Source organism: Frieseomelitta varia, unplaced genomic scaffold (genome assembly GCF_011392965.1).
Source record: "Frieseomelitta varia isolate USP_RPSP 00005682 unplaced genomic scaffold, Fvar_1.2 scaffold_961, whole genome shotgun sequence".
NCBI lineage: Eukaryota > Metazoa > Arthropoda > Insecta > Hymenoptera > Apidae > Frieseomelitta > Frieseomelitta varia.
The window spans coordinates 592,505-616,799 of record NW_025110769.1 but is presented as its reverse complement, the minus strand read 5'-3'; the positions used below and the strand labels follow the sequence as shown (position 1 = coordinate 616,799).

The 24,295-nt window shown below is 31.2% G+C and overlaps 3 protein-coding genes across 7 annotated transcripts; 1 reads left to right on the top strand and 2 right to left on the bottom strand.

The window, feature by feature from the left end:
- Nucleotides 1-5,712: 5,712 nt before the first annotated feature.
- Nucleotides 5,713-12,438, bottom strand: LOC122538103 (ubiquitin thioesterase trabid). Of its 3 annotated transcripts, none has more exons than XM_043671869.1 (8): nt 11,819-12,438; nt 10,424-11,459; nt 10,024-10,305; nt 9,636-9,837; nt 9,234-9,511; nt 8,931-9,160; nt 8,441-8,861; nt 5,713-8,325 (listed from the first exon to the last, which is right to left on the bottom strand). In XM_043671869.1, exons 2-8 carry the CDS (start codon nt 11,131-11,133, stop codon nt 8,304-8,306), a joined length of 2,145 nt encoding a protein of 714 aa, XP_043527804.1. In that variant the 5' UTR covers nt 11,134-11,459; nt 11,819-12,438; the 3' UTR covers nt 5,713-8,303. The 3 variants fall into 3 exon arrangements, with proteins under 3 accessions (XP_043527804.1, XP_043527801.1, XP_043527803.1); XM_043671866.1 differs by having other exon boundaries at nt 5,713-8,357; nt 11,819-12,435; XM_043671868.1 differs by having other exon boundaries at nt 5,713-8,357; nt 11,927-12,435.
- On the bottom strand, nt 5,713-24,158 carry LOC122538106 (E3 ubiquitin-protein transferase MAEA). 2 transcript variants are annotated; one of them, XM_043671880.1, is made up of 6 exons: nt 23,883-24,158; nt 23,298-23,700; nt 22,915-23,227; nt 22,529-22,838; nt 22,366-22,458; nt 5,713-7,107 (listed from the first exon to the last, which is right to left on the bottom strand). In XM_043671880.1, the coding sequence occupies exons 1-6, from the start codon at nt 23,919-23,921 to the stop codon at nt 7,099-7,101; spliced, it is 1,167 nt and encodes a 388-aa protein (XP_043527815.1). In that variant the 5' UTR covers nt 23,922-24,158; the 3' UTR covers nt 5,713-7,098. The 2 variants fall into 2 exon arrangements, with proteins under 2 accessions (XP_043527815.1, XP_043527814.1); XM_043671879.1 differs by lacking the exon at nt 5,713-7,107 and having other exon boundaries at nt 22,228-22,458.
- On the top strand, nt 13,100-22,075 carry LOC122538104 (NADPH-dependent diflavin oxidoreductase 1). Of its 2 annotated transcripts, XM_043671871.1 has the most exons (12): nt 13,100-13,240; nt 13,424-14,884; nt 14,954-15,033; nt 17,490-17,610; nt 17,699-17,780; nt 17,868-18,007; nt 18,182-18,327; nt 18,528-18,613; nt 18,701-18,847; nt 18,941-19,249; nt 19,336-19,538; nt 19,622-22,075. In XM_043671871.1, the coding sequence occupies exons 1-12, from the start codon at nt 13,146-13,148 to the stop codon at nt 19,755-19,757; spliced, it is 3,006 nt and encodes a 1,001-aa protein (XP_043527806.1). In that variant the 5' UTR covers nt 13,100-13,145; the 3' UTR covers nt 19,758-22,075. The 2 variants fall into 2 exon arrangements, with proteins under 2 accessions (XP_043527806.1, XP_043527805.1); XM_043671870.1 differs by lacking the exons at nt 13,100-13,240; nt 13,424-14,884; nt 14,954-15,033 and adding an exon at nt 15,444-16,096.
- Nucleotides 24,159-24,295: the final 137 nt, after the last annotated feature.

Here is a 24,295-nt window from a genome sequence, read left to right as displayed (position 1 = left end):
AGTTCCGAAATTATTACACGGCTCGTAATTCCTAATTCATCGGGATCCATCGCAATTTCCCCGTATTATATTGAATGGAGGCTCGTTAAACTGCGACAAAAGCTCGATGGAAAATGGACGTGGACCGGCGTACAGTCGTATCACGAGTCGTTTATCAATTCGAATTGCTCGCGGAGTTTCCACCGAGTCTGGCGAATTTATCGCAACTCGGACATTGATTTCCTTCGTAATAGGCATCAGCGGGACGAAGTGACGACCGGCCACCCAAATATCCATGCATCTCTGCTTCCGAAATTTTGGACGTTACGATGTTTTAGAAATACTTTGAACTTTGAACATGAAAATATCGCGTTCACATTATTGAATCAACGCGTTTAATTTTGGATAAACGCGTGAATCCCACCGGATGAATTTTCTTTTTCTTTTCGAAAGAAGAATTTGCACATTTCTATCTCTTGGACGATTGGAAAAACGGCGTTGACGGTCATTGAACATCGACGTCTGCCAGGCACGACTATACAAACGGAATAATTTTGTCGTCTATAAAATTTTTTCTATTATTAACTAATGCTAAAATCAATATTATTATATTACAATATTATTACATTACAATATTATTATATTACAATATTATTATATTACAATATTATTATATTACAATATTGTGTAATTTAGTTTATAGTATATTATAGTTTATCCTATAAATTATTACATTACTATATTATGTAATTTAGTTTATAGTATATTATAGTTTATTCTATAAATTATTACATTACAATATTATTATATTACAATATTATGTAATTTAGTTTATAGTATATTATAGTTTATCCTATAAATTATTACATTACAATATCATGTAATTTAGTTTATAGTATATTATAGTTTATTCTATAAATTATTACATTACAATATTATTATATTACAATATTATGTAATTTAGTTTATAGTATATTATAGTTTATCCTATAAATTATTACATTACAATATCATGTAATTTAGTTTATAGTATATTATAGTTTATTCTATAAATTATTACATTACAATATTATTATATTACAATATTATGTAATTTAGTTTATAGTATATTATAGTTTATCCTACAAACTTTTTACATAATAAAATTAATTAAACAATACGATTTAATTAATTATTATATATATATATATATATATAGATCAAATTTATTTAAAAAAAAAAAACTAGATATAAATAAATACGACAGACATTTAATTTCTGAATCGACGTGGCGTAAAAATGGGCCGAGGGCAAGGGGGTTAATTGTCACGCTAATTGAACAATCTCGCGCACCGGTTGATCGAGGGTCTCGAGGACACCGGCCGTGTGCCGATCCTAACAACACTTGAAAAACAATCGTTCTGTGCTTTCGCCGATCGACAGGGGAAAAAAGAGAAAGCGAAGAAAAAAAGAAAACAGAGTAAATTATTCCGCTAGACAGACAAAAAAAGAAAGAGAGAGAGAGAGAGAGAGAGAGAGAGAGAGAGAGAGAGAGTGGGATAACGTGATGGGTTAGACTGGTTAGAGGGTTGAGCCGGGTGAACCACTTAGGAATTAGGTCGCCGGTGTGAACGATGGGCCATCATTAAAACGACAGTAATTACGAAGGTCTCTCCGGAGTGACTGTGAATTAGGAAACAGCATTCGTGGAGTGGACGAACGATTGGCGAGCATGGGGGAAGATCGACTAGTTCCGAAAGCTTACGTAACGGACTTTGCGGGTTTAATTAAGCCGGGCCGACGTCGACGTTTCACGCTGGAGGAAAGAATGGTACTTCCGATTGTCTCGCTGGTCAACTTTTCGATAATGAAAGTTTACTGTCAGGCCAGAAAGATTTTGCACGAGCATCTCTGCATCATGTCGCTAAATAGTGGAATTCAATCGTACGCAGGCAAAAACTGGGTCGTTTGAACCTCTCTCTTTCTCTCTTTCGAATTTTTATTTTAATGGTTATCGTTATTGTTAAATTTATTATTATAATTGTTGGATTAGTAATAAATGGATCCGTTAAATTGAAAATGATTTCATTTAGGACACCTGTGTGTCTTAGATTGAAATTTGCTAAATTATTAGATTTATTAGAATAATTATTATCATTATTATTTTGATGATTATTCTAATTATTGGATTAATAACAGATTCGTTAAATTGAAAATGATTTTATTCAGGAGATCTATGCATCTTAGATTGGTGAAATTTGCTAAATTATTAGATTTATTAGAATAATTGTTATCATTATTATTCTGATGATTATTATAATTATTAAATTAATAACAGATCCATTAAATTGAAAATGATTTCATTTAGGACACCTGTGTGTCTTAGATTGAAATTTTCTAAATTATTAGATTTATTAGAATAATTATTATCATTATTATTTTGATGATTATTCTAATTATTGGATTAATAACAGATTCGTTAAATTGAAAATGATTTTATTCAGGAGATCTATGTATCTTAGATTGGTGAAATTTGCTAAATTATTAGATTTATTAGAATAATTGTTATCATTATTATTCTGATGATTATTATAATTATTAAATTAATAACAGATCCATTAAATTGAAAATGATTTTATTTAGAAAACCTGTGTATCTTAGATTGAAATTTGGTAAATTATTAGATTTATTAGACTAATTATTATCATTATTATTCTAATGATTATTATAATTATTAGATTAATAACAGATCCATTAAATTGAAAATGATTTTATTTAAGAGACCTATGTCTTAGATTGATGAAATTAGCTAAATTATTAGAATGATCTTTATTATTATTTTGACGATTATTATAATTATTAGATAATTTAACAGATCCGTCAAATTAAAAATGATCTCGTTATTTTATTTAAAAAAAAAAAAAAAAAAAAAAAGAAACAATTTGAAATATCAGAAATACACTGGACACTTCTGAGAAATTGAAAGAAACTGAAAGATTTTTCTGATTGGATCGGCACCAGCAAGCTTCTTTTTCTCTTCGCTCAGACAAAACGTCTGCTCTTCAGTTAAATTTCTCTCAACGTAACGGAAGACAGTGCAATTGTCAGTGTGAAAAATTGCAAAAATTATGATCCATCGTGCGAGTCGCCAGTTACGTTGCCTCGGTAGTAATGTGCTACAGCTGCGCGAAAATTTCTGCGTCGACGTTAATTTTAATCGTCGGCGACGCCAGTAACTCGCGCACGAAGCTCGGAAGGGAAACAATTTTGTTTCCTCGTGTAAATTCAATCTTTCATCTCTCGACGAACTCGCGACGAACGAAAAATTGTAGGAATGATGCTGCATATTGCCTGGCTAAAGTCTTCGTCGTCCTGCCTCTGTTCGTTCCATAACTGATCATTTTTCAACGATCGAATTTCTTTCTTCCCTACCTGCGATTTCGAAAAGGAAAAAAAAGTCGAAGTTCGAAATTATCGCATGGATACTCTTATTACGGTAATGAAATACATTGGCGCATCGAAAACATTCGAATTACGCGATGGACTTGGTTCGCGGTCTAATGGAAATTGAAAAAGCTCCGCGAAAAGATAATCAGATTATACGTGTTACGTTGAAGCAAATTTCCATTGAATTATGGCCGAAGATTGCTTCTGCGAAACGTCTATAATCAAATTCATTAATTCGATGGAGGCTAAGAAACGTCGTTTTAAGAAACACTCCAACGAAATTCTCTAAAGAACTTCGTTTAAAAATTATTCGATTGATCAAAGCTACGTGTAGATTTGGTATAAAGTTCACCGTGCTAAAGGACAATTTAAAGGAGCTATTAAGTTAGAAATGATTAAATTTCGAAGACCTTCGTAGGGAAGTGAAACGTAGAAAGATCGATGGTCTGATAAAATAACAAATCTCTCTCTTGTCTTCAAGCTTTGTTATAATCCAGTTTATTAAGTGCTTCTGTATTCGCGCAGTACCATTATATATAAACTCTATTTACATGCATATTTGTATCCACGACAGCTCTGTTCCCCGTAGAAATAAAAATTGCAAATCTCGTCGATGTGATCGTACTCTTCTCCCCCCCCCCCTTTTTTTTTCTTCTTTCTGTTAGAGCAACCAGGCGTTTCCCATTTTTAACGCACCCTTAGCGGACTGGAGAAGGGCAATTAAGAGCCGCGAGACACCTGAGAAGCATATTCCGTTGCAAGATCGTAATATCGATACAATATATTGCCAATTATAAGTGCGACAAAGCATCGACGCAAACATCGGAAACGATTGATAGGACTAATAAACTCGAATTCTCAGAAAATCTCTAATTTGTTAAACTCCGAATTTGGCCAACTACGTACTACATACGTTTTTTTGTTTTTTTTTTTTTTTTTCTTTCTTTTTTTGCAGCGATATCAAATGCTAAGTCAATTTCCAACAGAGGCGCCCGAAGAGTTAGCGTTACTCTTTGTAAGAAGAATCAGTTTCGATGTTTTTATACACAGCTTAGGAAGACAGAATTCGGAATTTTAAACGATTCCTAAACTTGGTGTTTGAAAGTTCGTGAAACGTGATTTGCAACACTGCGACTCTCTCTCTCTCTTTCTCTCTCTCTCTCTCTCTCTCTCTCTCTCTCTCTCTCTCTCTCGCAGCTAACAATAAGTTTCCGACAGTGCAATTTGCAATTGTCTCGTTAATCGTTTTCCTATGACAATGCTAGTTAGAACGGTCTAATCCTGCCTCTGGATAGCGACGAGTGTGACAAAAGAAGAAAGAAAGAAAGAAAGAGAAAGAAGAACACAACGAAAGAAAAAAATAATGCAAGTAGGGAAAAGTAAACCTTAAATACAGCCAACAAACGTTTTATAACAATAACGAGGGCAGCGCGACTGGCCGCGTTTGATAGCCGGTTTTACGTAAGTATCCTCGATTGCCTTACGTAAGTACATCAATTAGATTACAACTATCATGTATCGTGAGATTGTCTTTTTTTTCGCGGTGGTTACACGCGACTATATTATAGTCGAGTGAGTTTTTTTTTTTTCTTTTTCTTTTTTCTTTCGCTAAAACGGTTAAGCACGAGTAGTAAAGTGTACAATATCGAAGATCGTTTTGGTCTCGAACGGACGAACTCACAGACGACAGTACTGCAATATAGTCACAGTCGACAGCTTTCTTCGCAAACCAATCTTTTAATACAATATCTCGTTTTTTTCTTCTTTCTTTCTTTTTTTTTTTTTTTTTCTCTTGCAGGAAAAAACGAAAACCAGAAACGAAACACTTAAAATACGAAAGTCCAAAATGACACGATCTTTATAAGAAATTCGACGCAATGTCAATCTCTTCGTTCCCAGCTTTCGATTTTAAACAGAAAATTGTAACTCGATAGATGCGAACGTTTCTGTTGCATCGACGGATTTAATTTAAAATTGTTATTTGCATGTCAGATCAATTCGGAAACACTTTTCACACGTGTGATCATGTGTCAGGGTCGAAGGGCATGAAGTAACATAAATTTGATTAATTCACCTTGACAATTCTTATTACAGATTTAATAATAATAATATTATAATATAATATAATATAATATATAATATAATATAATGATAATCATAGTAATTATAATAATAAATCGTCATTTAGAATTATTGTACATCGATATATTATATATTTAATATAATCTATTTTATATATTCTATATTAATATAGACTTCTATTCTGATTTCAATTAAATTCTTAAATCTTTATATTTTTTTTTTTTCTTTTATCACCTGCCAAGAGTAAATTCTGGCAACACGAGCGAGAAACACTTACACATTAACGAGGGGAAAGAAAATACACCATCAGTGTCTTTTTTTTTTCTTTTTGTTGATCTTCTTTTTATATTATAATTCCACCATATGTAACGCCGTGTCCCGAGAACGTTTCGCTCTTTTCTCTTTTTTCTTTTCTTTTTTTTTTTCTTCAAACAGATGAAAAATGATCGTGTACTCTTGTCGCTTAAATTCACGTAAACGAGGCCATAATTGGACAAGGGGAAAGGAAAAAATAAAAAAATGTAAAAGAACAAACAGAAAAAAAGAGTATAAAATAACGATAAAGTCGTTGCTCATTCGACACGGCGCTACTTCGTTAAACATTTGTTTTTTTTTTTCATTTTTTCCTTTTTTTTCTAATTTTTTTTTGGAATTGACTTGTGAAACATCATTCTTCTATCCGAACGTTATCGAGCCCTTCAGATAATCACGCAATAATTAAATCACATGCTGCGCATGTGATTAGAAAAAACGACAGTGCTAAAAAGGACTAGAGGCTACATTAGAATTAGTAAAAACGAGACTAAACTTTAAGCGGTACCACATGTGTAATATAACACGTTCTCATACAGAAACGTTATCATTTCCCTCTTACGATTTTTTGTACTTTTTTGATTAGGGTTCATTATTTGGCCGAGCTAGTTACCATTAAATCTTTGTCCATTCACGAATATCTCGTATTACATATACAGTGTATATAATATATACACTCACACACACCAGGCATATAACTTGGTATTTAAATAGTACTACTTGTTTCTCTGTTCTCATATTCGCTTCATCATTTTTTTTTTTTTTTTTACCTTGTTTTATAAAAGTTTCTATTTTACTGCTATATTCGTGGTGACTACACCATACGTACGATTGATCCACTTGCACAATGTTGCTCTTGTCATACTTTTATCTACCCCCTCTTCACATTCTTCCCTCTTCATTTTCATCTTCAATTTCTTCTCCTCCCTTCCTTTCTTCTTCCTCCGTTTGCTCTATTCACCTCCTTCGTTTTCGCAAAAAGTACATCTTAATCGATACGATTACGTTTACACATACCGGAAGCGACTACGGAAAAAGTACAACGCTGCGCCTTGCCTCTAATCAGAGAAAAGTGTCGTTGTAATTCGGTTTCGCCAACTCACTTTTACATTAATATTAACACAGCTCAGAGTTAACAAGTGATCAAAGGACGATTACAGAATTTTTTCTCCGGCCTTTAGGTTTACTTATCTTTAAAAATCACATAAGTCGTACCAGAGTTTCTGAGTACTTTCACACGTATGATCGGACAAAAAGTGCAACCAATAATTTTTACAAACATCTAATTTACATTCTTCGTCAAATACACTTTTTTCTTCTTTTCTCTTTCTTTTTTCATAACTTACAAACGAAAATCCTTTCATCCTTAATTCCTTTACTTTCTATGAATATAACAGTAATGCATTTTGCACAATTTTTGTGACACATTTTATGAAAGCAACCAAAAAATAAAATATCGATGTTTTTTTACATTAAATCTTAATTAACTTAGATACGAACTTTGTATCCCATTATGGATTTTAAACTCAAAATATACAATTATTCGTATATTTTTTTAACAATGAGAGATAGAGATCGAATTTGTATCTCTCAACGAGATCACAAAGTAGATTATCTATATATTTTGGATCCTTGTCATTTTCAGCTTGTAGTTTAACAATTTCTAACTTCAAGAGACTCAGAGAAATTACAATGCAATTACTAATGTTAAACAACCGTTGTGCTCTTCTCATTGAATAAAGAAAATAAACTTGCTAGCTAATTATACATAAATGTTATAAACTGAACACTCTATCTCGAGTTCAGAATTGTCAAAATTTCATGGAGGTGACTTTAACATCATTAATGGTTGTCAAGTGATATTAAGACATGAATCTGTAATTATTTCTGGCATTATGTAGATTTTACTATTCGTGAACATGAATGTATTCAGATAGAGGCTACTTGACTTGATATTTTGGAAAGTGAATCATGTCCTTACTTTGGTCACCGCACGTTGAAGGAACTCTTATTGGTGTTACAGACACAACAGTTTAGTCGTAAACATATTGTGAAGATTAACATTACATATCCTCGATAATACTCAACTTATCGAGAAAAACTAACTCTAATTGAAACACTACTAGCTGTAACAAAAAATTTCACTCGTTAACTTACTGCTTTGATACCCAAAATCGCACTTTGGCAACAGAACTACTTATTGCGCAGTCTCGTGATTAAGTAACAACAGAATAATACAGTAACTACTTGTATAATTAAATAATACGAATCGATGAGACTTTAGATGTTCTGTGGTTCAACAACCAATATTAATGTACAAATATCATTCGAAAATGATACATTGTCAATGAACGTGTGTGTCGTAACATTCATACACCTTCTTTTGCTGTATTCAAAAAACTGCGAATCTCTGAGATCTTGTGTTGAAATTATGAAAAAGGTCTTCTCTGTTGAATTTGATAACTTCGATTCCACCTCGTTATTCGTCTTCTGTATCTCCGTCGCTACTGTAATCTTGTAAAACTGCTGGTCTCAAAAAAGGTGCATTGTTAGTTTGACTGTAACGACAAAAATAATTTAACTCTATATCTAGGCCAAAATGTATACCAAACGAAATGTTTTCAAGTGTAAAATTACTTACGCGAGTCTTCGATAATGATTTAGCCATTCTTCTAGCATTTGTGCTACTAATAAAGGTCTTTTGTGTAGTTTTTGTTGCGCAACAAGGATACCACCTTCAGTTCTGCATACGTCAAGCCATTCTTTTAAAATAGATTCTTCTCGGCCTACTTCTTCCAAACTCAGAAAATGTATTGGTAAAAGTTTATGTTCTCGGTCCATCAATGGCATGAATGTTGTCTGCATTTGTATTTGCAACTGTTGAAGTGGACTATTACCACCACCATGAGATGAAAGAGGTGGTATTCTGGACGATGCGTATGGTTCAATGGGAACTAAAGCCGTGAAATGTCCACGCGTATAACCCAAAGCAATAGGCGAACGAATACAAAATGAAGGTTCCCATAAAAGTGGAAGGTAAACACCTTCAAATCTTGCATAACCTGTATGAAAATACTTTATTTAATTACACAATGAGTGCATATATGAATTTTTTTGCAATGGATATTTACCTATATCTTCGCCCCTAAAACTTTTAACATATTTAACCCCATAAACAATAATAGGTCGCCTTAAAATGTGGGCAAGAGCAAATACATGTAACTGCTCCAAAGCACTCCCTGGTTGAGCAGCTGTTGCTAGTAAACTTTCCCAATCCTCTTGCCACTGAGTCTCTTCTAATGTAAAATCCAACATTCTAGACGCTTGAGATGCTTCGTATTCTCTCCATCGAGGATAAAAACTGCATTAAAAATACATGTTGTTACAACATACACAAAAAAACAGATAAAAAGAATAATATAAAAATTGCTTACAATTGACCAGCTTGTTGTAGAGAATCAGCAAGAGCTCTTCTTAAAGCATTATCTCGATCAAAAACGCCCCAAGTAGCTTGCATTACAGAATCTAACAAACAATCTCCAGCAGATCTATTCCAAAGTGCATGTAAGCGACTTCCTAAACGTTCAGTAATTTCTAAAGACCAATTTAATGCTGGTGGTTCTCCACCACCACCTTCTAATTGTTGTTGAGCTTCTTTGTCCAATAATTCTTCCAACATTTGTTCTTGCACTATACTTGGTAAATCTTCAACCTAACAAGTAATTTTATATTTAAATATTATTTACGTAACTTACGTTATATATCTAGAAATGAATCTTTAACAAATCTTAACATTCCGCAATACTACAAAGAAAGAATTATAATGTTATAGTAACCTCAGCAGGCAAAGCAAATGTAGCTATATCAGTGACAAAATAACATGGAAAAGAACCCTTGCGTAACCGGATACTATTAGTGACATGTCTGCGTATTTGAGCAGCCAAATCTGGTGCAACATAACTTGGTACTCTTTTTACTCCAGATCCAGAACCTTCAATTTGTGATAATAATGTTGCTAGTATATCCTCTCTTTGAAATCTGTTAAAAATACAACAGAATTGTATAAAGGACAATTTGAAAATTATATCTTTGTCAATAATAGTTGATTTACTTTGCTACATATGAACAAATTTAAATAATTGCCAAAGAATATATAAACTCATATAATTATATAAAATAAGCTTTATAAAAAAAATCCTTTGTCAAAAATTACTTCCCACAGACCTAATAGCTAAATGTACTAAGGTATGTCCAACATCAAAAGCACTACTTCTATTTAGAAGCAGAACTTCTGAATGCGTCAATTGACGAGCAGGATCACCACCACTTGCTAAATAAGCTTCAACAGGAGCATTGTCGCCTTCCACAATGCCAAGACACGCATTTAACCAGCACCAATCTGTATGACGCCTCAATTGTTTTAGTCTACGCTCATAATCACAATTATTAGGGGATTGAGGAGTTGACAAATTGTCATTTCTGCTATCAGGATATCTATGTGAAGTCCTACAATATAAGAAAACCTATAATAGATTCAAATAGATTCAATTTTCTTGCTAATTCTACCGATAAATTCTGAGTAATAATCAATCATTCTCAAAACAAATATACAAAATAAGTTTACCTTCGTCCCACAGCCAAATTCTCATCTCTCTGGTTTTGATGTATATAAGGTGCATGAGGTGGAGAAGGTAAGTTACGTTGACTATGATCTCTTTCTGGACTTGGTAAAATAACACCCACATTATTAGTTGTTCTGTCTCTTCTATCTTTTTCTTTAGGATTACCACACATCACACACTTTGTGGCTTTTGGCCAATTTTCGTAAGTACATATAAGACAAGACCACTTTTCAGGATGTAAATTAGTTTGTAAATTGTAATATCTTTCCGGATGTAAGTTTATTGGAGGAGGATTTGATCCTGAGTTTGGTGGCGGATCTCCTAGCCTAAGAGGTGCTAGATGTTCATGCAAATTTGAGGCTAAGGAGTGTATTGACTGATTGAGACCTGTAGGTTTTCTATTTCCACACTGAACACAACGTGTGGTATTTTGATAATTAAGATAGGTACACATTGTACAAGACCACTTTCCCAATGGTACATTTTGAGAACTAAGATTGTAAGAATCTGTTGGACTTAAATGAGTTACTGGGCCAGATGCAACGTTTGATCCAGACCTCTGGGGACTTGGATCTCTTAGGCGATAAATATCCTCCCCTAACAAAGGCTTGGCACCTCTGCACATTGTGCATTTCAGTGATGAAGGCCAATTCTCGTATGTACAATATTCACATGTCCATTTTGATTCTTGTTCTTCAAGCCTGCTATTCATTTTCTCTATATGGCCCTTTATTGTGTAAATATTATTGTCTTTAATGTATAGACAATGTGATGTTGGTACGCTACTTAAAATTATTTATAAAGCATAAACGTGGTGTCAAAAGTTACATTAAATACTTGTTAAATTGTTATTGCATGTAATAATAAAATTTCTCATATTTTGTGTCATAAAATACGACGCAAAGATAATTTCCATAAATATTAATGATATTATGTACTTGTCACAGAATGAAGTTCATGTCATGTGGTAAACATGTTGATCGTATGTAGGAAAATAAAAGCTGCCACAGTTATGTAAATGTAGACAGCTACCAAAATCTGCAAAGTAAAGAAAGAAACGATATAACTAATGAAGAAAGGAACATGATACATTAGAAATAATGATGTGTATCATTAAATAGTAACAGAAATACCAACTCTACCAACGTATAATTCTCGTAACGTTAACGAATATATATTCAAAAAAACATAAGATGAAGAACACATTACGAGCCAATTTATTTACATTATTTGGATTTTAAATCACAATCGCATATAAATAATATACACAGTACGAATAATAACAATGTGCGAACGGATGTTTCTACGATAGCGTGACATTGAATCTTTCAACAAAGCTAAGACGTTTCAAAATCAAAACGCGGTAAACTGTAATCAAAGTTTGAAATGTGACTGACCTCTGCGTGTCGTGCAAGCGTCGCGTCAAGGATAAACGGATGAATAGAATTTGTCCGAAACAAAGTAAAGTTTATATACACGTGGTGGTAGATCGGAATTGGGGCTACCTGGCAAAAGTCGAGCCTGGTGTCCCGAAAGTTGGTGTCACGCGCGAATAAGCTCCATCGAAGTACTATGCATCGGTCGATCGCTGACGAAAGTGACGTGAGGACAGTTGTCGATCCGTAGGAATCACACACCACGGCTAGCGGTTCGCTTTAATCGCATTTAAAACAATAGAAAAAAAGGTTAAGACGCACGGTCGCGCGATGGATTCTTCACGAAGGAGGAAGCCCGCGTCTTCTTGAGTTTTTGCGTTAATATCCAAGTAAATCTTCTTCCCCACCGACGAAGACCCGAGGCACGTCACTCGTCGAACGGGTGAAACGCGACGAGCGAAACGAGACGAGAAAACTTTCTCTGCACTCACTCACTCCTCCGAAACGGATACGCTATCTGTCTCGCGGTTGCACTCTCCGCCTCTTTTCTCTCTACGAATCGAACGCAGTCATGATGTTTTCCTACGATACTGGCATGCAAAACTGCGGACTTCGTTGAGAAAATAGGTTTTGACAATCATTCGCAAACAGATGTCAGTGCTGCCAACTCATACCTCGTCGCCCGACGTTTCACGTAGTTACGTCACGCAATTTGTCCGCAGACGATCCTAACTATGACTTATTCATAAATTGATTTGCTCACGGAAGCTATTGAGACTCGTACAAATGATTATCCATCCAAGAATATTGTAAATAGTCAATGGATATTTCGTATTATGGTTACACTGGTGTCGTATCAACTTCCGGCTTTTAACATGCACTTGAATCTCTCCTTCCTTTGCTCTTTTTTGCTTGCAGATGCTCTTGCATTAATTTCAAAGAATTCAGTCGCTTTTGTTTCGCAAAGAAACTCGCAGATTTACCGAGATACTTGTATTGTATAAGCAATCCTTGAGCGGCATAATTATGATACAAAATAGTCGCGGTAAATCATTCGTTCATGCAACGCGCGCAGAAAGTTATTTTTTATTTATAAATATTTTGGGCTAAGTGCCAAATGGGACTTAGCCTAGACATCTATCCTTGACATTTGATTGAGTAAGACATTTAACAATTCTTTCTACTTTTTTTACTGTTTACGTACCACATTCGCGTTTACGTTTTTCCAGGCATCGTCTGCTAAACAACCAATGACGTCACGGTGTACCAGCTGAAGATCAGTAATAGAACGGTTGCGACGCGATACGAGCTCCTTTTTCACTAGAATACTTGCAGCTGAGATCTTTTTATGGCAAAGAACATTATGAAAATTACGATATTGTACGGTAGCGAGACAGGTACTGCACAAGATGTGGCTGAACAGATTTGGAAAAGTGCCAAAAGGTTTTGTTATTGTCCTTCCTCTATTGCACATGTATACAGAAATATACGTATGTTGCTTTGTATTTGGAAAGCTTGAAATTGTTAATTGCCATCAAGAACCTTATCGATGCTGTTTTATAGTACAATTAAAGATGCCAGTGTTAGAAATATCGTTTTACAAATTTCTTTTTGATTTCATTTCAGAAAAGGCTTGGAAAGTAGCGTGTCTGCAATGAATGATTATCACATTGAAAATCTTGATTCAGAGAAAGTGATGCTGTTTGTGGTGGCAACTGCAGGCCAAGGAGATCCTCCTAATAATATGAGACAATTCTGGAGACTTATATTGCGAAAGAATCTACCAACAACATTGCTGGCCAATTCAAAATATGGAATATTAGGTTTAGGCGATAGTTCCTATCAAAAATTTAATTTTGCAGCAAAGAAATTAAACAAAAGGTTGATGCAATTAGGCGCAAAGGAACTGTTACCTATTGGGCTGGCAGATGATCAACATGATTTAGGAATTGATGCTGTTGTCGATCCGTGGTTAGAAGAAATGTGGACAAAAGTTGGAAATACATTTAACCTTCCTACAATAGATTTGATCAGTAACCAAAATAACATAATTGAAAGATTTCATATTTCAGAGATAAATAGAAATTTCATGAATAATGAATATTGCTTAACTCATGATATTTTCATGAAAGAGGTGTTTAATAATGAAGCAAAAGTAGGCACAATAATTGAAAATACAAGAACCACTGCACAAGATCATTTTCAAGATGTTAGATTGATTAAATTTAGATCAGATAACATTAATTATCAACCTGGAGATATAGTATATGTTAGACCCAAGAACTCTCCAAGACAGATTGAAAGATTTTTTAATATATTAAATGAGAATAATGTACAATTAAATCCAGATATGCTAATTCAAGTAACCAAAAAAGAAATTAAAGTGCCTAATGTTCTAAAGCAAATTCTAACTTTACACCAAATTGTAGAGCAATATTGGGATTTAAGCTTTAAACCACGCAGATCTACAATGCAATTATTATCTTTTATTAGTGAAAATGAATTAGAAAAGGAAAAGTTATATGAATTTACAACAGCAAGTGGTCAAGAAGAATTATACAATTACATCAATAGGCCAAGAAGAACTATTTTGGAGTTACTAGCGGATTTTCCTCATACAACTAGGAAATTAAATGTAAAATTATTATTTGAGATTATGTTTCCTATAAAACCTCGTGCTTTTAGCATAGCTTCAAGTTTAAGGATTACTAAAAATGAAATTCATCTCTTAGTAGCTGTAGTAAAATATAAAACAAAACTGGTAGAGCCAAGGTATGGATTGTGCTCTAATTGGTTGGCAAGTTTAAAAGAGAAAGACAAAATAATATTTTGGGTACAAAAAGGAACATTTAAATTTGAGTATGATAAGCCAATGATATTCATTGGTCCTGGAACAGGAGTTGCACCATTTCGTTCAGCTATATTAGATAAATGTGCGTTAAATGACAATTTAAGTGATTGTGTTCTCTTCTTTGGCTGTAGAAACAAGGAAAAAGATTACCATTGTAAAGATGATTTTGAATATTTATCACTGCAAAAAGGTTTAAATTTATTCTGTGCATTCTCCAGAGATCAAGAGCATAAAATGTAAGAATATAAAATTTAAATATGTAAGTTATTCAATGTATCACTCGCATTTTTTTGTACACATTTCAGATATGTACAACATATTATACGTAATCAAAAACAACTTTGTTGGGAGTTTCTTAATAGAAATGGTAACATTTATCTAGCAGGTAATTCTAAAAATATGCCAAACTGCGTTCGTGAAGAATTTGTTAATTTAATTAAAGAAATAACTAAATCAACTGAAGAAGAAGCAGAAAATTTTGTCAAACGATTGGAAAATGAAAATCGGTATCAAGTTGAAACTTGGAGTTAATAAAAAGATTTTTAAAAATTATTTATAACTGTCGTTTTTAAAAAACATACATATAAAAACACGACGATATATACCAAAAATTATTTAAAAATAAAATTCCATAATTTTGTGCTCGAACGTAAAATGAAAACCGTGGCATCGTTCTGTTCTTTTTTATTCGCGTAAACATAAAATTTTCTATTTTAAATACAGAATGTATTAACAATATTTATGCTAATGCCATCCAAATACAGAAATACTTGATATAAACGCATCGATCAAAAAATAATAATTGCCTTACATTAATCATATCAATTGAGTTCATCGTGCAAAATTTTTTTCTATTTGTTGATTCGAATATTACAGATGCGCGCGCGTACCGCAACATCTCGAGCTAGTTCGTGAATCTCCGCGCAGCGTGGAGCTCAGTTGACGAACTCTAACCCCTATCTTATCTTAACCTATAAAAATAAAACAGAAAGATGGTACGTCTCGCACGTTGGAGAACAGTTCTATTCATGACTTTAAAGCCTTAACTACCGAATATGCAGTGATGCCGATATTAAGCTTATAAAGTATCACCTCTTAAAACGAGATCCAACAATAATTGGGAGAACTCTGCAAATGGCAATTAAATATTTCCTTGTAATTCAAGTTTTTCGATGATTATTTGAATTTCGAACAACATCCGTCCATCTGGCGAAATTGAGACTGTTCATTGCGAAATTCAGACGAAACGACCATCGAAAATTTATCTCTCCACCCAACTAACACGTGAAGTGCATTAACCCTCAATATTGCATAGGCCTTAATTTGATTTAAGTTTGAAAACTGCGGAAAAATGGCGGGCAGTTACACAAAGAAGGAATTCAGTGTGGGTCCCGAGGAACAAACTTTATTAAAAGATTCGAATGGAACTCGCATCGTGCCCGCGAAAGGTATATACTACTTAGCTTCTTTATCGCATTTTCTTTCATCATGCTTTCAAACGTTGATCGTTTCAACTTTGCCACTATATTTAAAATGCCAAAAGCTTCACCCTTCCGAGAAATGTGCCTTTTTTTTTCATTTTTATTTTCATCATAAATATTCTACCAAACCGGTCCCTCAATAATGGAGATTCACAAAATTCACTTTGAATGTTGTAGTTTTCGAACACTTCATATCAGAATTTCGGCTTACGCGTGTTAAACATTTATTTTCAAATAGAACCGTTTATTATGAAATGTTAAGTATTATTTGTATATATATATATTTAGATATTAATATAATATTATATCTTTTTTATTCCTTTTTCTTTTTAACTTCTAATTGATAACTTTTAATTTAATTTGTCAATTCTATTAAAAAGTTAGTATACAAACGCTCATATTTTTAAATATTTAAAATATTTAAAGTATATGATCTTCTGTGTAATATTCCATACAATAATATTATATAGTGTCTTTATAATTTATTATTATATACTGCAAGTAACTCTTTTTTTTTTAAGTGAAACAAACAAACAAAAGCATGTCTCTAGATATCTTTTATCATAGACAACTACTTGTCTGCATATGCATGTCAGAATAAGTTAAATTAAATGCAGTTATGTCCTAAGTGACTCTTTAAAATAACTTTTATTTATAATACTTCAAAATATATATATATTATTAAATTGCATTATATTGTATACAAATAGATATGTTTCATATAGAATATTATTTTTTATTGACTCAAAATATATAGAAACTAACTATAAACATATTAAGAAATAAAAAGTATTAATAACATATCATTATAAAATAATATATATATGTTTTGTCTTATTAAAATCATTATTATGAATTAATTTATATCATAATTAGATTTTAATACTTGATATGTTCTTTCTTATTTTATTGTATGTGCTTACAGCATAATATAATGAATATTATACAGGAGCATAATTTAACCAGATATGGAATACAACTAAAATAATATATAAATTTTATATAAATTTTTCCAGATTACATTAAAACTTCATATAATACTTTTAAATATTATATAGCAGTAAATGGTAAATAATATTTTATTTCTTATAGGATATAAACATAATGTCCATGCAATTAAGATTCATGCTGTTATTTATTCATTTTATACTTTGAGTTACGTAAACCTAAGATATAAATATGAAATCATATGTGTGTGTAATGTATCTATCAAATGTTTGTGTTGTGATCACTAAATTAATAAATTGCTTTAAATTGAAGCATTAGTAAAGTGTTCTTAAGATAGCTCTAACTGCAGTATCATTATATTTGTATATGTGTTGTCAAAATCATATTGGAAAAACTGGATCTTTCATTGTAGGTACTGAGCCTGTTCGTCTTTCTCCTGGTTGGGAAGGTACAGGTAGACCTGATGATGAATTGAATTTTAAAGGAGTTACAATGGATCAAGCAGATCTTGAATTAAATCCTCCTAAAGATAGGTATGTATATAAATATAATTTCATGCTTTTGATATAATTTACTATAATTTTAAAATTTTAATCTAATCATTTGTTTATATAATTTTAGATTAAATATAGTATTCTGTATAATGATACTTCATGGAATTGGTGTCTTGATGCCATGGAATATGTTTATAACAGCAAAAAATGTATAACTTTTTATAGTATATTTTTTTATTTCTATTACTAATTTTACATGAGCTATGAATTTTTAATCAACTTAATTATTTTTCTAGTATTTTGTTAATTACAAACTCTCTGAGGAATATACTGGAATTCAATCAAACTATGCCACAAATTTTCTTGCATATTTAGGATTTGCAGCACAAGTACCAAATCTGCTATTTAATTGGTTAAATGTATTTATGCAATTTGGGTGTGTATCTTTTGTATAATCTTAATTATAATGCGTTATCTTTTATTATTTTCGGAAAAATGTATTCTTTAATGTATTTTCATTGTATGATAGTCTTTGTCATTGTATGATAATCTACAGATACTAAATGAGGAACAAATATCGATATTTAAGACAACTTTTAAATTCTTTTAGTGGCAATTTGACAACACGTATAGTATGGGGCATCTTCATACAAGTTCTGATATTTGTATGTACCGTTATTTTGGCAATGACTGATAGTTCTGGTTGGCCAGGTGTCTTTTTCTGGATTACCATGATTTCTGTTATTATATTAAACAGTAAGATAAAATTATTTTTGTAAAAACTCCAAAATAACAGTCATTTATATATTTTAAAGAAATATATTTATTTTTAAATTAGAAAATACATCAGTTTTAAATTGCATTTCATTTTTTTTTTTTTTTTTTTTTTTACTTAATATGAAATTTAGTTTTCCTATATACAGAGTATTAATTTTTATTTATAAAATACTTTTCAGCTGCTAATGGAATTTACCAAAATTCTGTGTTTGGTATGGTGGCAAAGTTACCCACAAAATACACAGGAGCTGTTATTTTAGGCTCGGTAAACAAGAACTTGAACAATTTCATACAAAATAATAAAACTTCATTTAACATATACATATATATATTACTTTAATGTTATTTTCAGAATATAAGTGGAACATTTACAGCAATAATTAATTTTATTGCTCAATATATGGCACCAAACCCTCGAACTGCAGCAATATATTATTTTATAACTGCTCTGTTTGTTCTTCTTGCATGCTTTGACACTTATTTTGCACTTCCAATAAATGTAAGATTTATAATTTTCTTATAAACTTTATTGCAAATTGTTGTAATGCTTTATTGCATATGTAATGTTTATATGAATTGTTATTGATTATAGAGATTTTACCGATATCGTGAATTTCTACATCAGAAAGGAATAAATAAAAGGCAGTTGGAAAACAGTACAAGAGACAAACATAATACGCCGCCTTACTGGAAGATATTCAAACAATGTTTTCCTCAGTGCTTTAACACATTTTTTGTATTTTTTGTAACTCTTTCTTTGTTTCCATCTGTTCAATCCGATATAGTACGTTCGGATCCTAATTTTATAGTGTCATCAGATTATTACAGTACTATCATGTGTTTTCTCACGTTCAACGTTACTGCTCTAATTGGAAGTTCAATCGCATCGTTGGTTCAGTGGGTAAGTAAATTTTTTAATCAAAAGATTTGTTGAATAAGAAATTGTAGAAATTGATTTCTCAATTACTATTTTTTTTCTCCTTGTAGCCTAGTAAAAGGTACTTAATAATCCCAGTTGTTTTACGTGTTTTATATATACCATTGTTTTTATTGTGTAATTACAAACCAAATGGTATTTCAAGAGTATTACCAGTGTACATTAATAATGACTGGGTTTATTTTCTAATTGCCGTTACAATGGGAATAAGTAGTGGCTATTTTTCCTCTTTGTCCATGATGTATTGTCCGAGGTGAGATTTATATAATAGTAAAAAATAAAATTGCTTTTTATTTTTAATATTAAAACATATTAGAGATTGAATTTTTATTTTAGAATGGTAGATTCTCAATATATGGCAACAGCAGGTATGTTTGGGGCAGCATCATTAATTACAGGGATCTTTACTGGAATATTATTTTCTATGGTCATGCCCATCTTGGTAGCAAACATATCATTTGAATTATCTTAATACGTGCAAGATTCACGAGATGTACGTTTAAAGACTTTGTAGGAGAATCAAAAAAAGGCACAAAGAAAAGAATAAGATCAGAATCTGTCAAGAATCTGTGGAAGAATCTTAGTTTAACATTCATGACAACAAATAAATTTATTTTTTAGCGCCTAAAAGGGTGAAGTTGAAAATAAATCTTATATCATTATTTGTTTGATTCATATTTAAAGCACTATGAACATTTTTATTACAATATATTTAAAAAAAAAAGAAAAAATATAAACATTAAATAATACCTCAAAAGATTCGTATTGTTGAAAACAAACTAATGTTTAATAACAAAATATTTAAAATTCGAAAAAAAAAAAGAATAGAGATCTGTTATGTATCAAGTTCGTAATAATCAGATTGATGTTTAATCACTGCCCAATGAAATTACTACTATTAAATTGGACCAATAAGCCTTAATATCCGTATGTTATTAAGTTTTTCACATACATGAGTTAACTCGAAGCCGCTAAAATAAGCACACAAAAGATCTGTACATTTAATGATTGTTATTTACATAGACCAAATTTATAATAAGACTGTGGTTTGTTAACTTTTCGTACTAACAATTTAACAAAATTTAGGGTTGAGCTATATCCAATTTGGACAACAAAGATGTTAAAATGTAACATCATTTTCTTCTTTGTTAAATGCTCAGTAATGTGCTAATTATAGTGAATAATTTAAAATACAGTGTTTTTGAAACACATACACATACACACGTATATATGCATTTAAAGAGTATATTAAACTACATATCTTTTTTTAAACTAAATATTTTGCACAGAACAGCTTTTAATAACTTAATTATTATATCATATAATTATGACTTTGGCAATAAATAGGTTGTGTTATCTTTATAATATAATTACAAAGTATACATTTTGTGTTCTGTATACTCTTATGTATTAATGTATTCTGTTTAATTAACTTTTTTTTACTCAAATGGTAGATAATTAATATTTGCCTTGTATTTGTTTTGTTTAGTTTATTTTGTATTTTTAATTATTACTCTTTTCCTCACTTAGATTTTTTCGTTTTTATGCTTAATGTGCTTTTTGTTCACTACGTTAAAAAAGAAAACTAACAATAAGACAATGCACAAAATTGGACATTCACAAGTTTCAAACATAACATTACATGCATATAATATATAATATACTTACGAAATGTATATATTTGTTTACATTTAAATTTAAACGAAATGTTACACATTTTTACATTGAACGTAAAGCGTGTTTTTATTACTTTATAATGTATACTATTTTATTATTTATTTTTTATCTTTAGTTATAATAAATTGAAAGTTATTTATAACAAATCACAAAATTTAAAATATAATTACTCTTAATAAGTTTTACACATATTAACTCATATGTACATATGTGTACACATGTTAATTTCAGTAAAACAGAAAAGAAAGAAAGTATATACATTATTAAGTACGTTTTTTGTTTGGGTACATTTAATAAAATCTGTAAATACTGTCTAAGTGCTTCCACATGTAGTAACATGTGACAATTACAAATTTGCATTTTTATTATATACACTATTGTAAGCTATACCGTTTTACTGTTTATAATACTGTTTACCCTCTATTTCTATCAATTCACATACAGTTATGACTAATATTCCTATACACATCTTCAAATTATGCTCAGCTAAATTAATTGTCAAAGCCATATATACATAAACATAAAGAAATCTTGTTAATGGAAAACCTTAAATTACCTCAAATATTGTACCCCAAGTTGACCACAAATTTTATTCTAAAATATAGAATCCGAATTCCTAGAAGGACAATCCTCTGCATAAGGCAATTCAGACAATAAATTATAAATAAAATTCAATAAAACCAATGAATGAGAAATCATTGAATTTAAAGCTGATAGAGCATAGAAGGGATATTTTTATATTGATTCACTTGTGGACATGTTTCATCTAAAATTGCTTAATGCATATCATTAGATAGATTAGGCTTTCTTCATTAAGATATACTTCAAAAAGTATTTAAATGGTGGTACATCTGTTTTCATGAAAATGAAACCATAAAAGATCATGTAACAAAGTAGGAACCAGATTACACCAATGTTAAACATAACGTAAACCTTACCATTATTATGTTGAAAGGTTTGGGCATGCAAGTTATAAATATAAATATGAATCACTGTAATATACTTACAAAGTTCATGGTTACAAAATGCGTCTTGAAAAGTAGATTTATGGAATTGTTTTAATTGTTCAATTTATTGTAGAGATGATGTTAAATAAATGATTAAGGACAAAAATCTGATTTCATGTTTAATAACCAACTACATTATCATAATAATTTGTATATCTTTTCATGTCGAAAAACTAGAACGTTTTCCATAACACACATTATTCATTTGTATCACATTTTATTCTAGTAGGTGGTCACAAATAAAATTTGCAAAAAATATTTCCTTAAAAATAGAAGTTATTCCCTTTGTTAATATCGGTATACAGTATTAAACAGTAAATATTCTGAGTTAGAATATGAAAGATGCACTGTGTATAATACAAATTGAATATCTTGAGTCAATAATTTTTACATAACATACACTTTTTCTATCTTTTTATATGGAAACACTTCTTTGGTTTTTGGACAAATTACTGTACCATTGTTTTCTTGAGCCATCTTCTCCAATGCCTAAAATAATATGTGGTAAATTAATTCAGCAAATTAATGACTGTTTTATATGAAACAAATTTATCTTTACTTGCTCTCCATATACATATCCATTTGGCATCATCATTGGTTGATTATATTCATTTAATGGTTTTCCACTAATACTGCAAACAAGTCTGGACTGTGAACAATGAGCAAAAGGCAATGGGACAGCTAATTCATTAAGAGCTTCATTGCACACTGGACAATTTGGGTTTCTCCCTTCTTTGTTTGCACTATAACATTGAGGTGTTTTTAATGCAGATAAACCTGCCTGTAATGCCACAGTAAAAACACTTTGACTTGCCAATTGGAAAAGTCTATAATTTTCATGTCTGAATTGCTCAATTAATCTATCCCATCTGTAAGTACCATATATTATAAACATACTATTTAATAACGAAATCAACAATAAGACAATTTTATACATATATTTACCTTTTTTCATCTAATAAATCTTTGTATGGACTGAGAGATGTATTAGCTGGAAATGCTAATTGTCCCATACAACATTGAATCTCTTGCAATTGATAATGATCATAATTGGTAAAACATTTTCTAGCATGCTTGACAGCATCAAGCCTTCTATCCTGTCGTACTAATTCTATAAACTCCTGCACACGTAAATTGAATTCCATGGTACTTCCTAATTTTCTTAACTTAGATCGATTGTCATAGCACCATCCAACACATCTTGCAGTTTCATGATTTGCTAAAGACGTTTCAACTTCCCTTGACACCATAAAAACATCTAGAAATATGAAACGAGCATTATTGTTTATATTCTAGAAAATACTGAACAACATTAATGTTTAACATACCTATATTTGTTAAATCTCTGAGTTCGCTACTGTCTGCTAATTTAGTTGCAGTTGTGTAATAGCCTTTACGAAGGAAATATTCTATCAGCATTCTATCAAGCCTTTGTCTCCGCCACTGATTCACAACACTTGGAGCAGTATTGGCATGTTCTTTTAAGTGTTCTAGACGTCTTTTGCAAACCATGCCTGCTTGCAATTCTTCCGCAATAGATTCTTGTGCTTTTCTTTTTAAAGTCTGAAGTTTCTCCACAACTCCGCCTAATAGTATACTCATCTCCCCAGCAGGAACAGAAGTTTTATTATCTTTCATTAATTCATTAGCTGCCGTTTGTACATACGAAGCTTCCCTATCTATGACTTTTTGTGCTAACCGAAATTTTTTGTTAAGGAGTTCATAAGGAACCTAAATAGAATACCAGATTAATTTAATAATTTAAATGATGATAAAATATTTCTAAATTTTAAAAAAAAGTAAAACTAATTATAAAATTAACGTGAAACAACGTATAAACGATAATTGTCGAAAATTTATAAAAAATTTAATTGAACAAAAAATTATAAGACAGTCACAAAAATGTTAAATACCTTTAACGTTGGGTATTCGAGACTTTTAACGTCTGACATATTGGTTATGCTCAATCTACGCGTAAAGTTGTATTCGAGAATCTGAGGAAATTATGTTTATCGTGTCACAGCTAATGTACTTTGCTATTATGTGTCATAGTTGTTCATTTTCTTTCATACAAATTACAAGTATAAACGGAGGATAATAAATGTAACAACTTTGACAGGCTACTATTTTCAAAAATCGTGAAAAACTCTTACACTATTTTAATAAAGATAATTATCATTTTGTTTACGCATGATAAAAAAAGTTAGTATTATAATATTACAGTAGATGGCTCTATTAACGACAGAAATAAGGGATGATCCTCGAACTAAATCATGTGACTGAAAGATTCATTGCTAATTAAAGAATTTGTCATTATTTTTACGAA